The sequence below is a fragment of the Triturus cristatus genome, chromosome 10 (genome assembly GCF_964204655.1).
Source record: "Triturus cristatus chromosome 10, aTriCri1.1, whole genome shotgun sequence".
NCBI classification, from domain to species: domain Eukaryota; kingdom Metazoa; phylum Chordata; class Amphibia; order Caudata; family Salamandridae; genus Triturus; species Triturus cristatus.
The window spans coordinates 745,596,386-745,610,022 of record NC_140593.1 but is presented as its reverse complement, the minus strand read 5'-3'; the positions used below and the strand labels follow the sequence as shown (position 1 = coordinate 745,610,022).

The following is a 13,637-nucleotide window of genomic DNA, read 5'->3' as shown; positions in this document are numbered from 1 at the left end:
CATGTTTGGCAATGGCTAAAACCTCATCCAAGGGAGGCTCATCCTTCAACCATAATTCCTCTCTTATTTTGTCATGAGCACATTTTAAGACAAACGGATCCCTTATCCTTTCTTCAATAGCTCCACCAAATTTACATGAAGAAGCGAGCTTCCTTAAAGCTGTGACAAACTCCTCAAAAGATTCATCTTTCTTCGGCTCTCGTAGGCCAAAATGATACCTCTCCATAATTGTACTTAATCGTGGAAGATAACGTCAATCCAACTGTAGTATACACATCTCATACTCAGTTAAAGTTCTTTGGTCAGCAGCACTGAGCTCCGGCAAGTGCTCAAGAACTTCCTGACCTTCTCCCCCTAAACAGTGCAACAATAAAGAATGTTTTCTCTCCGCACTTAAGTTAGTCCCACAAACACGTGCATAGTTATTAAAAATCTTGGGGGCGTGGCTTGGGCGCCGATGGCGATGGTCGCCTGAGAGCTCGGCTCCGGGACTGAGCCCGTGATTATCCTGTAAATCGGCGGCTACGGGGCACCCCGACCCCCATGTTTTGGTGACCGACCCCCAGCGTGATCGGCACGAGCGGTGACCCGGTGCAAATTGCAGTTAAGGGAACTGCGGAGTGTGACCCAACATGGCGCCCGGACTTCTTTGTCCCCGTGGCCGGATCCGATAGACTGGAGGATCGTCGCTGATGACGGGGCGCCCCCTGTTCGGTGGTCTCCCGGTGGGGATTGAAACTGGACATCGGTCAGAGTGGTCTCTTCTACTGGGGATCGCACTCGGATGAACGGATGCCCACACCATAGCGGAGCCCACGTTGGGACAACTGGAGATCCCGACGGTGGCCCCACTCCCTGCATCGTACTTGGCTACTTTCTCTTGGCTGACCCACTCCCATGGGAGGCGTAACCCTTTGGAACCGCGAGTCGTCCGGTAGAGCTGGTGACACTCGGTCGGCCGTGTGGGCCTGCCCGGCGACGACTGTCCCCGCCTCCTCCACGGTGCCCCCGGACGGCAAGGTGGTGGCACGGACCGCGGCTGGGACGATCCAACGGGCCTTGGAGACGGAGATCTCCGGCACTTGACCTGAGGCCTGGCACCCGAGGGAGTCGTAGCCGGTGCCGACACTCGGGGACGCCTGCTCCAGGACCCGGGCGGAGAACGGCCGGCGACATGGGGAAACCCAGAGGTGCCAAGGGGACTGCCCCGGTTGTCTCGGACTTGGAGACCCAGGACAAGGAGGAACGTGGAGGTCCAGAGGAGGCCGGTGGTGCACCTCTGCAGCAGCAATTCGACCGCGTTTTGGAGGCGATAGCGACCACGCGCTCGGCCCTCCAGCAGGACATTGCCCAGGTGGCGACGAGCCTGGGTCTCCTCAGAGCGGACCACGGCAAACTGTCGGACCGGGTCAAGGAAGTGGAGGGCTCGGTGAAAACCTTGGAGCCGGCGCAGCGCACCCTGGCCGCGGAAATGAAGGAGGCTTTATCCCGGATCACGGTCCTCGAGCAGAGAGCGGAGGATGCAGAAGGCCGCAACAGGAGGAACAACATTCGTGTGGTTGGCCTGCCGGAAAAGGTCGAGGATGGCGACATGGTGGCGTATCTGGAGGCCTGGCTCCGAGACACGGTGGCCCCGGAGGGTTTGTCCTCCTTCTACACTCTGGAGCGCGCCCATAGAGTCCCGGCCAGGCCGCCGCAGCAGGGCCGTGCCCCGCGGCCGGTGGTGGCGCGGTTGCTGCACTTCAGGGATAGGGACCTGATCCTCAATGCCGCCAGACACAATGGACCATTCAAAGTGGCGAATAGTCAGGTGAACATCTTCCCGGATTACACCTATGAAACCCAACGCAGACGGTTTTCCTTCCTGGCGGTCAAGCGCGAGCTCCGGAGTGAGGGTATCCAGTACTCGCTCTTCTACCCGGCGAGACTCCGCGTAATTGTCGATGACAAAACCCAGTTCTTCGACACCCCAGAGGACGCTTGTCACTGGCTCGAACTCTATAGAGCGGGGAAAGGTGGATCCGGCTCTTCACCTAGGCGGATGGCGGAGCCGGGACAGAGGCGGAGATCCAGGAGGACTAGAGGTCGCGGAGGTCGATCGGGGGGTCCCTCAACTGTGGAGACATCGACGGAGCGGAGGGGAGTGCTGGAGGTGCTGACGGCGCTATCTGGGTCACGGGACGATGCCGCGGCGGAGGAGGAGATCCCGGGTGACGAGGGGGGTTCAACGGACTCCGAGGGATCTGTACCGGGCAGTGGCCATACGCCGGAGATCACACCACAATCGGTGGAGGACATACTGGATGGACAGGGGTAACTGGGTGTGCTTCTTCAGTTTGGGTGGGGGCCCGGCGGGGGGATGGCGGGTGACGGTAAGAATGGTTGTCTACCGGGGTAGAAGAGGCGGGGTGCCCTGGACTGGCCCCCAGGGGGTCTTTTCGTGACACTGTTGTGGGCTTGCTCTAGTCCTGGTGGCCTGGGCGACGAGGGCCCATTGCCTCCGTCCAGCCCGCACCTGGCCCTTAAGGCCTTCCTGTGGTGGCGACTACAGGATTAGTAAGGTGTAGTGGGTTGTTGGGGAGTGTGGTTTGGATGGGAACTAGATGGTGCTATTTGGGTCCTGTTCTGGGGAGGGTGGATGGGGAGTTGATTAATATTTGGGTTGTTCAGTTTTGTTTGGGGACAATGGCCGCCATCAGTGCTATGAGGATCGATATCCTTTTATGGTTGGGACCCAGCTGGGGAGACTTTACGAGACTGATATGGGACAATGGCTGAGATTGCCAATCTGAAATGTATTACTTGGAACGTACGGGGGCTTCATACAATGTCCAGGCGTCACAAGGTCCACGCTTATTTAGTGCGTAGGGGGATACAAATGGCGCTGCTGCAGGAAACCCATCTGAACAAGGCGGAAGGGGCGGCGCTACAGCGTAGATGGAGGGGGCAGGTCTTTTGCACCTCGTACTCCGCGTATGCCAGAGGGGCGCTGATCTGGGTTAGAGCTGGGGTCCCCTTCCAGGTCACGAACACAGTGATAGATCCAGAGGGGCGCTATGTGGCCATTTCGGGGACTTTGGGAGGGAGAGACCTAAACGTTTGCTGTGTGTATGCTCCTAATGTCGACCAGACTGCCTTCCTTTCCAGGTTGTCGGGCTCGTTGGCCCACTGCCTCTCCGGGCCCATCCTGCTGGGTGGAGATTTCAATTCCGTAGTAGATGTAGACAATGACCGCTCGCACCCACCCCTCCCTGATTCTCCGGTTCGTCGGTTGGCTAGGGACCGTCGGGACTGGCAGACTCACTGGGGCCTAACGGACATTTGGAGGGCGCAACACCCCACAACTAGGGACTACTCCTACTTCTCGAGCCTCCATGAATTGCACGTTCGATTGGACGGCTTTCTTGGTTCGCCCGATTTGGTTTCGGCGGCGGTCCGGTCTGAAGATTTGACCAGAACCATTTCTGATCATAACCCCCTCCTGTTGGACCTCCGCTGGTTTCCTGGGGTGCCGGCGGTGCCCACCTGGAAATTCCGTCCCGAGACCCTTGAGGACAGTGTCTTCAAGGCGGACCTGGGTGACACGATCTCGGAGTACTTCGCGTCCAACGGTGGCACCGCGAGCACGAGAGCGCTAGAGTGGGACGCTTTTAAGGTGGTGGTGAGAGGGTACTGCATATCTAAACAGGTCGGTGTGCGGCGAGTTATCCTCGCGGACCTGGAGAAAGCGGACCGGAAACTCCGCGAGTTGGAATTACGCCGCCCAGGGCACCCAGACTTACAGGCGCGCACGGCGGAGGCGAGGGAGGCGGTGGCAGCAGAGGTCGAACGGTTCCGCTGTTTTGACTATAAAGCCTATACGGTTCGGTCCATCGCGGAGGGGGATAGGTCGGGCGCGCTGTTAGCGTGGCTGGCCAACCCTGCGCGGCAGACTTCACTGACGACATCCATGCGTAGGGCAGACGGAACCCAGGTGTATACTCAGCCTGCGATTTTGAGCTGCTACCGGCAATACTATGAGCGCTTGTACCGCAGTCGCTCTGTCCGAGACCCTGCCCTGCTAGATAATTATTTGCGGCCCCTAGAGATTCCAGCTATGGAGCAGGAGGTGGCTAAAACCTTGGGGGCCGACATAGAACTGGGAGAGATCCGTAGCGCCATTAAAAAGATGGCAAGAAATAAGACCCCGGGCCTGGACGGGCTTCCTGTAGAGTTCTATGCGGCTTATGCCGATCTCCTAGCCCCTAGGTTGTTGGTGGTATATAGAGAGGCGAGGAGGCTGGGGCGTCTTCCAGGCTCGATGTGTGAGGCATTGGTGGTCCCGCTCCTCAAGCCTGGCAGGGACTCCTCCGATCCGGGCTCCTACCGTCCCTTATCGATGCTGACGGTGGATTATAAAATACTGAGCAGCATCTTGGCCACGAGGCTGCTTGGGCACATGAGTTCCTTAGTGCATGAGGACCAGGCTGGCTTTATCCCCAGGCGTAACACGACCATGAACATTCGCAGGTTGTGCCGCTTGCTTGGGGAACCGCTTGTGGACGCCCCATGCCCGGTTGTCCTATCAGTGGACTTAGAGAAGGCCTTTGATAGCCTGGAATGGGATTACCTCTGCACTGTGTTGCGGAGATTCGGCCTCGGGGAGGGTTTCGTCAGCTGGACCAGGGTGCTGTACGCCTCGGCATCAGCCAGGGTTCGGGCGGGACCGCTGATTTCCTCACGATACCCGGTGGAACGGGGCACGAGGCAGGGCTGCTCGCTCTCCCCACTGCTCTTTGCGCTGGCGGTGGAGCCTCTTGCGTTGCATCTCCGGTCGGGAGCCCATTACGCGGGCCTGTGGACCCTGTCGGGCCCGCACTACGTCTCGCTATACGCAGACGATCTGTTGCTCTTCCTGGAAGACCCGCTTGCTGCCCTACGTGGAGCTGCGACGGCGCTCACGGAGTTTGGGGAGGTCTCGGGCCTTCGAGTGAACTGGACTAAGACTTGTCTTTTCCCGATTCGCAGGGGCACCCCTACACCTGCCTTAAGTAGGGAGATTAGATGGGAACCCGACTGCTTCAAATATCTAGGGGTGTATGTTTACCACGAACCTTCTGGCCTCCTTGATGGGAACATTGCCCGGGGCATCCGGGCACTTCGAGGCAGCATGGGCTTTTGGGCCACGCTGCCGCTCTCGGTGGCAGGGCGGATCGCCCTGCTTAAAATGGTGGCGCTCCCCCGGCTGTTATATTATTTCCGGACCCTACCGATCTGGATCCCACCGACCACGTTTCGACTATTACGGTCCATGATAGTCGGATTCCTTTGGGGCTCGGGCCGCCGGCGGGTGGCCCTCAAGATCCTGATGAGGCCGAAGGAGGAGGGTGGGCTCGCGGCGCCGGACTTCGAAAAATATTACTTAGCGGCGCAGCTCCAGACCTTCACCCAGGAGATCGCTCGGGAGTTCCGGGGCCCCGAGGACAGGAGGGGAACGGGTATGGCCAGGCATGTTCTCTCCTTCATAGTGATGAGGCAACGATTGGCCTTGCAGGACTTGTCCATGGAGGAGCGGACTGTTCGCCTGTGCTGGAACCGGGCTCACGCCCGGGGCCACCAGCGAACACCGTATGCACCCGAAATACCGCTGGGGATGCTAACGGCTTTGCCCCATGGGGGTGATTGGTCGAGGCTGGCGGCCTGGGAGGACGCCGGCCTGTAGCTCATCGGTGATCTCTACGAGGACGGGACGCTCTTGCCATTCCAGGAGCTCATTGATCGCTTCGGGATTCCCCGCGGCGACTTTTTGCTGCACTCGGCCCTTGTTCGAGCGATCCAGGCGCACTGGAGGTCCGGGCAGGCAGAACCCCCTTTATCCCCAGTGTGCCAATACGTGATGATGTCCGCGGGCACGGTAAGGGCGGTCACATGCCTTTACGGTAGACTGCTCAAGGAGGGGCTGGCTCCCCTCACCACCCTGAGAAACCGATGGGAGGAGGACATTGGCAAGGAGATCCCAGAGACGACCTGGGCTCAACTGGTGCGGCGTGCCTGGAAGGGCACACGCCACGCCCGCTTTCAATTAGTCCACTATTATGTGCTCCATAGAGCATATTTGACCCCGGTGAAAATCAGGCGATATTTTGCGGCGGCCTCAGCGGAGTGCCCCAGGTGCCCAGCCCAGGAGGCGGACCTTCTCCACATGCTGTGGGCCTGCCCGGGATTGTCGGCCTACTGGGAGGAAGTGGGGAAGACCCTGGAGGAAACGACGGGGAGATCCCTTTCGTTGGATGCGGCGGTGGGTCTCCTGCATTGGTTCCCTCATACCCCCAAGAATAAAATATCTAGTAAATTCATCGATTTGGGGCTGCTCCTTGCTAAACGGGAGGTGACCAGGAATTGGAAGGCACGGACCGGCCCGACAGGGAGCCAATGGCACAGCGAATTTTTGAAGTGGGCGGCGGGGGAGAGTACGCTTAGATACCAGCTAGCTTGGAGGCAGCGTAACGAGAAGGCCGAGGAGACAGCGCTGGAGTGGGAGATGCTCGTGCAGGCCCTTAGGGAATATTGTGCCCCCGGCGATGCCGAACGTGAGGAAGCGGCGCGCCCTGAGTCCCGTTAGACGGTTGCACTTTTCAGCTTTATTGCTTTCCCCATGGGTACCCGAGAAGATCCGGTTGCGGTTGATACCGCGCGCTGATGGCGGGGGGGGGGGAGGGTTTTTTTTTTTTTTTTTGGGATTGGGGGGTTTTAAGGGTGGGGGGGGGGGTTTTGGAGTTATAGGGTTGTTTAGAAAAGCAGATGAAGGACAACGAATCCTCCGGGCCGACCTCGACAACCTCCTGAGCCCCCACGGACTTTCGCCGCCCGACCCCAGGGTTGTGGGCTGAACGGCTGTGTAAACAACTTTCGGAGGGGATCGGAGGGTTGGGTTTCAATGCTCCGACTTGAGATGTAATGCTGGCCGCTTATGTAAAGATTTACTAATTCCTGCAATAAAAATAATTTAAAAAAAAAAAAAAAAAAAAAGTTATTAAAAATCTTCTTCCACTTTTGCCACTTTATAGTGGGTTCTCCTGGACTTGTTAAAAAGAAAGGTGGTTGAGTCACATTCTGCATGCTGAATAAGCAAACAAAAAAAAAAAAACCTTGACACTAAAATAGACTTGAAACACACCTGAAGGAGAGAAATACAGAACTGTGAAATGACAGTGCCAATAAATAATAATAGCTGAATTAATTAAGCTGAACTAGAGTATTATATTCTTTTTTTTTTTTATAAATCTCTGATTGTGCACTTGTAAACTCCTCCTTCATGCATGGACTTCCGAAGGGACAGAAACACGATAACTTCCTCCCCTCAAATGCTGAAAATGATGTCCCAAATAACGATGCGCAAGAAGCTGACTCCACAAATAATGTGTCTTAAATATTGCCAACCTTTGAAGAGCTGAACATTTTACCAATACCATGGCCAAAGATCAGATGACGCTTCTTTCATAGGAAGGCAGAAGCAGGCGGGTCAGGCCTTGAGCTTTATTTGCTTCCCATCAAAAGTGATGCGGTATCACAGCTCTGCTGAGAAGTGCAGGTACTCTCCCTCTCAAAATGTAAACAAATGCATGTACTAAGTACCTGAGAGCACCGGCCTATTTAACTACTTCAGTCCCAAGAACATGAACAAGCGGGAATAAATCCGGCACAAACATAATACAGTGATGGAGAACGATTAGTATGACGGATTGTGTATGGGGAGGGATGAGTGAATTGTGGACATTAGTCGGCCAGGGAGATCTCCTCACAAAGGACTGATCCATTCAGGGCGCCAGAGGGAATTTAATTAGGTCGTTTTCTACTATGTGGGAAGCTGGGAACACATGATGTTATTTAACCAGTAGAAGGGTAACGTTTATTGCCAAAAATACTGTTTTGAGGAGAATAAAAATATATTTTAATTTTAAAATCTGGCATAATACACACTTTCAGGATACCAATGACTGCACGTAAAAAATACTGTAGGACAGCTGCGGAGAACCTCCCCCGTGGGATGTGCAGATTATATACATATAGTCTGCTTTTGAATCACAGGCTAGGCCAGAAAAGACCTGCACATGAAGGGCAGAGGTGTGCCACTGAAGTCCCAGACACAACTGGCACGTGTAGGGCAGAGGTCCTACATACCCACTGACCCAAAACAAACAAAGGAGCTCCTCTCTCACTTCAGACAGGACAGGGCGGTGCGCGAGCTCACCGCTTCCTCTCTGCAGAGGGTGCGCGCGGCTGCCGCTTCCTCTGTGCCAGCCTCCCAGTAATGCCAGCAGGAAGCAATATTCAGGACTGTGGAAGCACGGGGGGGGGGGGGCTGCGCAGAATCTCGTGACCCGCCCGCGGTTATGCCTCGATCTCCTCGAGACGGATTTCGGAAGCTTTCTTGGAAACATCAAAGAGCCTTACTTACCCCTTGCCCCATCACATTTGAAGTCTGCTAGACTTTGGCCCGAGCCCTGCGAAATATGAAAATCACACCAACCAACGCCCCACAGAAAGCGCCTATCGCCGAATACTACGTTCCTACAATGAATTCTGAGCAGAGATTGATAAAGATGGAGTTAGGGGGCTGCAAGGGAAGGGGGTGAAGACTGAACGGGCTAACCACCCCCACCCCCCCTCCCGTCACACACTTCTCCCAAACTCAGTGTTCGGACCAAACTGGAGACCACGCAGAATGCAGCAGAGGCAAGAAAAGAGACTACATGAGTCCCGCAGTCCGTCCTCCACAAACCATCCAGCGTCTGACTCGTAAACAAAGAAGCCCGAGCCCAGGAGTGAGGGGGAGGGCACAGAGGCACACCAGGAAGCGAGGAGGATTCGAACAGAACAAAGGGGAGGCATATGTGGCAGCCTCAGAACGTGGGTTCTTTTGGTGGGGGGCGGCATCAGTGCACAGCGGGTATACCATGAATTACGGGTTCAGAGAAGGGGAGTCACGAGGTAGGTCGGGGGGGCAAACGCACAGGGACAGCTGGCAGAAAACGAAGTGGAGCCCTCGTGGGAGAAGGAAAGGGACAATGGGAAGTGGGGGTATGTAAGGGGGAGCAGCGAGGAGAGCAGAAACAAGAGCAAGCACACACCACCGAAAAGGCAGCGTCGTTTTCGGATTCGGGGGCGTATTTTGCTGTTGTCTCCTCCCTGAGACTTTTCGCATAAACCACGCCCCCCGATCCGAAAAGGACGGGGCCTGATCGGAGTGACTGACCTCTTCTCCAGTGGCTGGCCAGCATTTACGAGGCCAGCCAATGGAGAACAGGGGAGAAGAGGGGCTGGATCAAGCCCCTCTTCTCCAAGTCATTAAATCTCCGACTTCCGGTTCTGCCTTTCGGCAGACCGGTAGTCCTCGACCTAAAAAGGAAGCAATAAAACACAGCCGGGCATGGGATAAGTGTGATTACGATGTTAAACAATGCAATCCATCCCAACGATTCAAAATGTCCTCGTGCATGCTGACGCTTCTCCCAAACCTTCAAAATGTCTGCTTTGCGTGCCGATGCACGTAACTCCTTGATGCGTCCAATGACTACGGGAATGAAAGGCAAACTTCGCTGGATGTTGAGGTGAGAACCACCTCCGTCGCCAAATTAATGTGGTGTCTTTAGCATTAATAAGATGAAACCATGCAGTCTGTAGAAAGCAGGTCAGGTTTATTCACCTCCGCCATCAACAGCTAAAACGTAACTGACAACTAAAGAACCTCCAAACATAGAGATTCTACAAAGAACTTACAACAAGATTCCACAGGGAACCAGGCATGATGCCACAGCTGCCTTTCCTCCTGCAGGGCTCTTGAGTGGCTGAGGTTCAACCCTCTGACATTGTCACCATTTCAAATTCTGGGGGTCCACTTTTAAACAGGAGATTGGACTTTTACTGTGCTTAATAGGGTCCGGTCTCGATCCGGTTCCCCTTCAACACCACAGAGGAAGTAAAATGGCAGTACCTTCATATTTAAATCTGGACCGGTGTGCCAGACGTGGTGGTGCACAGTGCTAGAGGAGGTGCAGAAGACGAATGAGGGCTGCGTGGCCTTCTGGGGAATGTTTTTGCTGTAGCCAGGAGCACTACTTGTGATTCCAGATGTTTGTGTGGCTGGGGAACAATAGAAAAAATGCTAAAAATAGAGAGAGGGGTGAATGGACGATGAATGGCAGAACTCATAGATAGGTTGGCGAATGGATAGATGGATGGATGGATGGAGTAACAAGTGAGTAGATGGAAGGACAGATAGAGGTAGGTAAATGTGGCGCTTAGGACAAGAACGTCTAAATTGGTGCAGTGATGGTACTTTCCATGCAAGGGACAATTAATAAAGTTCATTTGCTGGTCGCGTGTTGGCACTTAGCATTTACGGGTATTGAGAATTCTGCTTGGCTTAGGTGCGCTTGTAATTAAGCGTCGTGATGTATGTACAGAGGCAGTTGTGTACCAGCTTATTGTGAGTCTTCTGGCCTGGAATTGTTATATACCAGGGCATTGTGGATTCTGGCATTGCATCTTCTCATACTAGGGAAATGTGAATTTCTGTATGGCAGTAGTAATTTAAGGCATCCTTGATACTGCATGTGACAGCTTTGGAATATTTAGGCAACACCACTTAACTGTCTGACAGATTTGAATATGCAATTTGCATCACTGATGTTTTCTTTCCTTCTTTCATCCAGGACTCAACCATCTCTCCCACTTGTTTCTGGACCAGACCAAAGTTAGCGACTCTGGCATGATAGATTATCTCGAATTCTCTTCATTGTTTCTCACGCAACTGAGTCTTAACCAAACAGGAATAACAGAGAAGACCTTGTCTGTTTTGCCCCAGAAAGCACCACAACTTCGCATTCTTAGTGTCAAGCAGACACGTGTAAGTATTCGAGGGGATAATTGTGCAGTTGTTAAGCGATAAAGAAGGAAAATGGGGACCTTGAAGTCCTTGGCTGGCAGCAAGTGGAATATAGGACCCTGAGAGGCAGGGGCCTTTGGAAAGAATCTAGAATTCAAAGCTGGTATGGCACAAAGCTGCGGAAGAGGAAGGAGAAAATGTTGTTGCTTTGGAAAGGCCTCTAACAGAGAGCAGATGTGTAAGGAAGGAGGCTGGATGAAAGGGTTTTTCAAAAGAAGCAACGATGCAATGGGGGCTTACATAGTAGCATAAGTGAACAAGTGGATTTGTAAAGATGCGTGCCTACTTAACTCCATTCAGTAAAAATATGTACAACCTAACTGGGAAACTGCCCTCAACTCAAACTCTTTTACCAGTTCAAAACATAATTAAAAAAACATAGCTTGAAACCCTAACTTGTGTTCTATTTCAGTCGACCGTCACTCTTAATCAATGAACTTGAACTTTTTTATGCCAAGCCACACAACTCCCACCCCTCACTTATTCTCCAGTAACATAATCTTCTAAAATATTTGATTGTGAACATTGAATACTGCACAAGTCTATCATGTCGTAAGGGTATTTGTTTTGGGCAAACTCAACTATCTTAAAACAAGCATGATGTTCATTGTTACGCACTCACCACCTTCCCCCTCATAATATTAAACTTAAAGAGTATCCAACAGCATACATAACATCCCAGATAATAGCAGTAATTCAAATCTCCCTCCCAAACACTGTACAGGCACAGCACACCCAAGATCAGTGCTAGCTTCCTTACACGCCAAGAACAGGGATAACAAGCCTGCAATGCAATCTTTCCCTTAAACAAAACATTTATACCACAGGTGGCAGCAGTGCAAGATTCACTCCCAGATAAAACAGGTACAGCATGGGCCTGCTAAGAGACCTTTATGCCCGCTGCTACGTGACCTTTTGTAGTGTTGTTCCTATTTTCCTTATAGACTCTGCGCATTGGAATAATATACATATATTAGTTTCTGACAACCGCATAAACATGACAACTTTGTTTCCCTTAGAATCGGAACGTGTCTCTGAATCGTGGATACAATAGATAACAGTTTCACTCAGTCAATCGTGCATGCTTAGTTTCTCCAGAGTTACACAGAAATAGATAGACGGGCGTTTCAATAAAAGGGTTTATTGAACAGTCTTGTTTCTCGTGTAAGAGATATGAGCTATTACAATCGTTAGACAGTAAGCAAAATATAATACACACAGTGTAATCAGTAAGAAGAAATAATACTGCAATAGCGTTGTCTTTTTAGCTATGACATATATTCATATGTACATACATAAATAACACAGTCTAAAACGTGAATACTCGTCTGATGCTTCTAAATAGTTCTACCCCAGTGTACCTAACCTAAGTGTAGTACGAGGCAAGAAGTAGTTGCTGTTTTCTATAGGATAGTATATACTAAGTTTAGTATGCCAAGAATCCCTCTAGGTTCTAGTCAGCCTTAGAATGAGAGAGGTGGGAATCTCCTTCCGGTTCTCAAACTCTAACACCCCGCGAACGGAGTCAGAACTCTGGAAGCTGGATTCTCTGCGAGCAGGGATGACAGCGTCTGGTCAGTGCGCCAGGCCGGGATAGGGTCTCTTCCGAACTTGCCGTGGCGAACCGTGCAGTCAAGTCGTGCTTGTGTGTGCCAGCTAACTTAGAGGTCACTTGAAACTTCTCGAATGAACAAGAAGGGATTCGTTTCTGACAACCGCTTAAACATGACAACTTTGTTTCCCTTAGAATCAGAACGCTTCTCAGAATCGTGGAAACAATAGATAACAGTTTCACTCAGTCAATCGTGCATGCTTAGTTTCTCCAGAGTTACACAGAAATAGATAGACGGGCGTTTCAATAAAAGGGTTTATTGAACAGTCTAGTTTCTCGTGTAAGAGATATGAGCTATTACAATCGTTAGACAGTAAGCAAGATATAATACGCACAGCGTAAGCAGTAAGAAGAAATAATACTGCAATAGCATTGTCTTTTTAGCCATGACATATATTCATATATACATACATAATAACACAGGCTAAAACGTGAATACTCGTCTGATGCTTCTAAATATTTCTACCCCAGTGTACCTAATCGAAGTGTAGTACGAGGCAAGAAGTAGGTGCTGTTTTCTATAGCATAGCATATACTAAGTTTAGTATGCCAAGAGTCCCTCTAGGTTCTAGTCAGCTCCATACCTTAGAATGAGAGAGGTGAGAATCTCTTTCCGGGTCTCAAACTCTAACGCCCCGCGAAGGGAGTCAGAACACTGGAAGTTGGATTCTCTGCGAGCAGGGATGACAGCGTCTGGTCAGTGCGTCAGGCCAGTATAGGGTCTCTTCCGAACTTGCAGTGGCGAACCGTGCAGTCAAGTCGTGCCGTGGTTTGCCATGGTAAGGGAAGGTATATTTATACCTGGAAGGTGCTTAGGAATTCTAGCATTGACGTAAAGTCGGGCAGAGGAAGACGTCATGAATGAACCCCTAAGGAATAGTAGATCATGCATAATAGATGAGTTCTTGGAGAAATCAATAATCCTAGCTAGGGAAAGTCCCGTTCGGCTTAAGGGACTGGTTTCTAAGAACTTGTTGTGAGATGGGATGGACGGATGTTGGTGACTTTGCCTGTATTAGGTTAGCATGGCTAATGCCTAAATAAGGACTGGGATTCTATGCCTAAATAAGGGCAATGCGAATTGTACTTATATAAGGA

General features: G+C 52.0%; 1 protein-coding gene across 1 annotated transcript in view; it reads left to right on the top strand.

Annotated features, from left to right (window-relative positions):
* The window catches only part of LOC146789944 (uncharacterized), a 1,358,907-nt gene that overhangs the window by 1,025,215 nt on the left and 320,055 nt on the right, over nucleotides 1-13,637 (top strand). Inside the window, exon 12 of the mRNA XM_085628244.1 lies at nucleotides 10,695-10,888. Within this exon, the coding sequence (XP_085484370.1) occupies nucleotides 10,695-10,888 (194 nt within the window). The remainder of the gene's footprint in view (nucleotides 1-10,694; nucleotides 10,889-13,637) is intronic.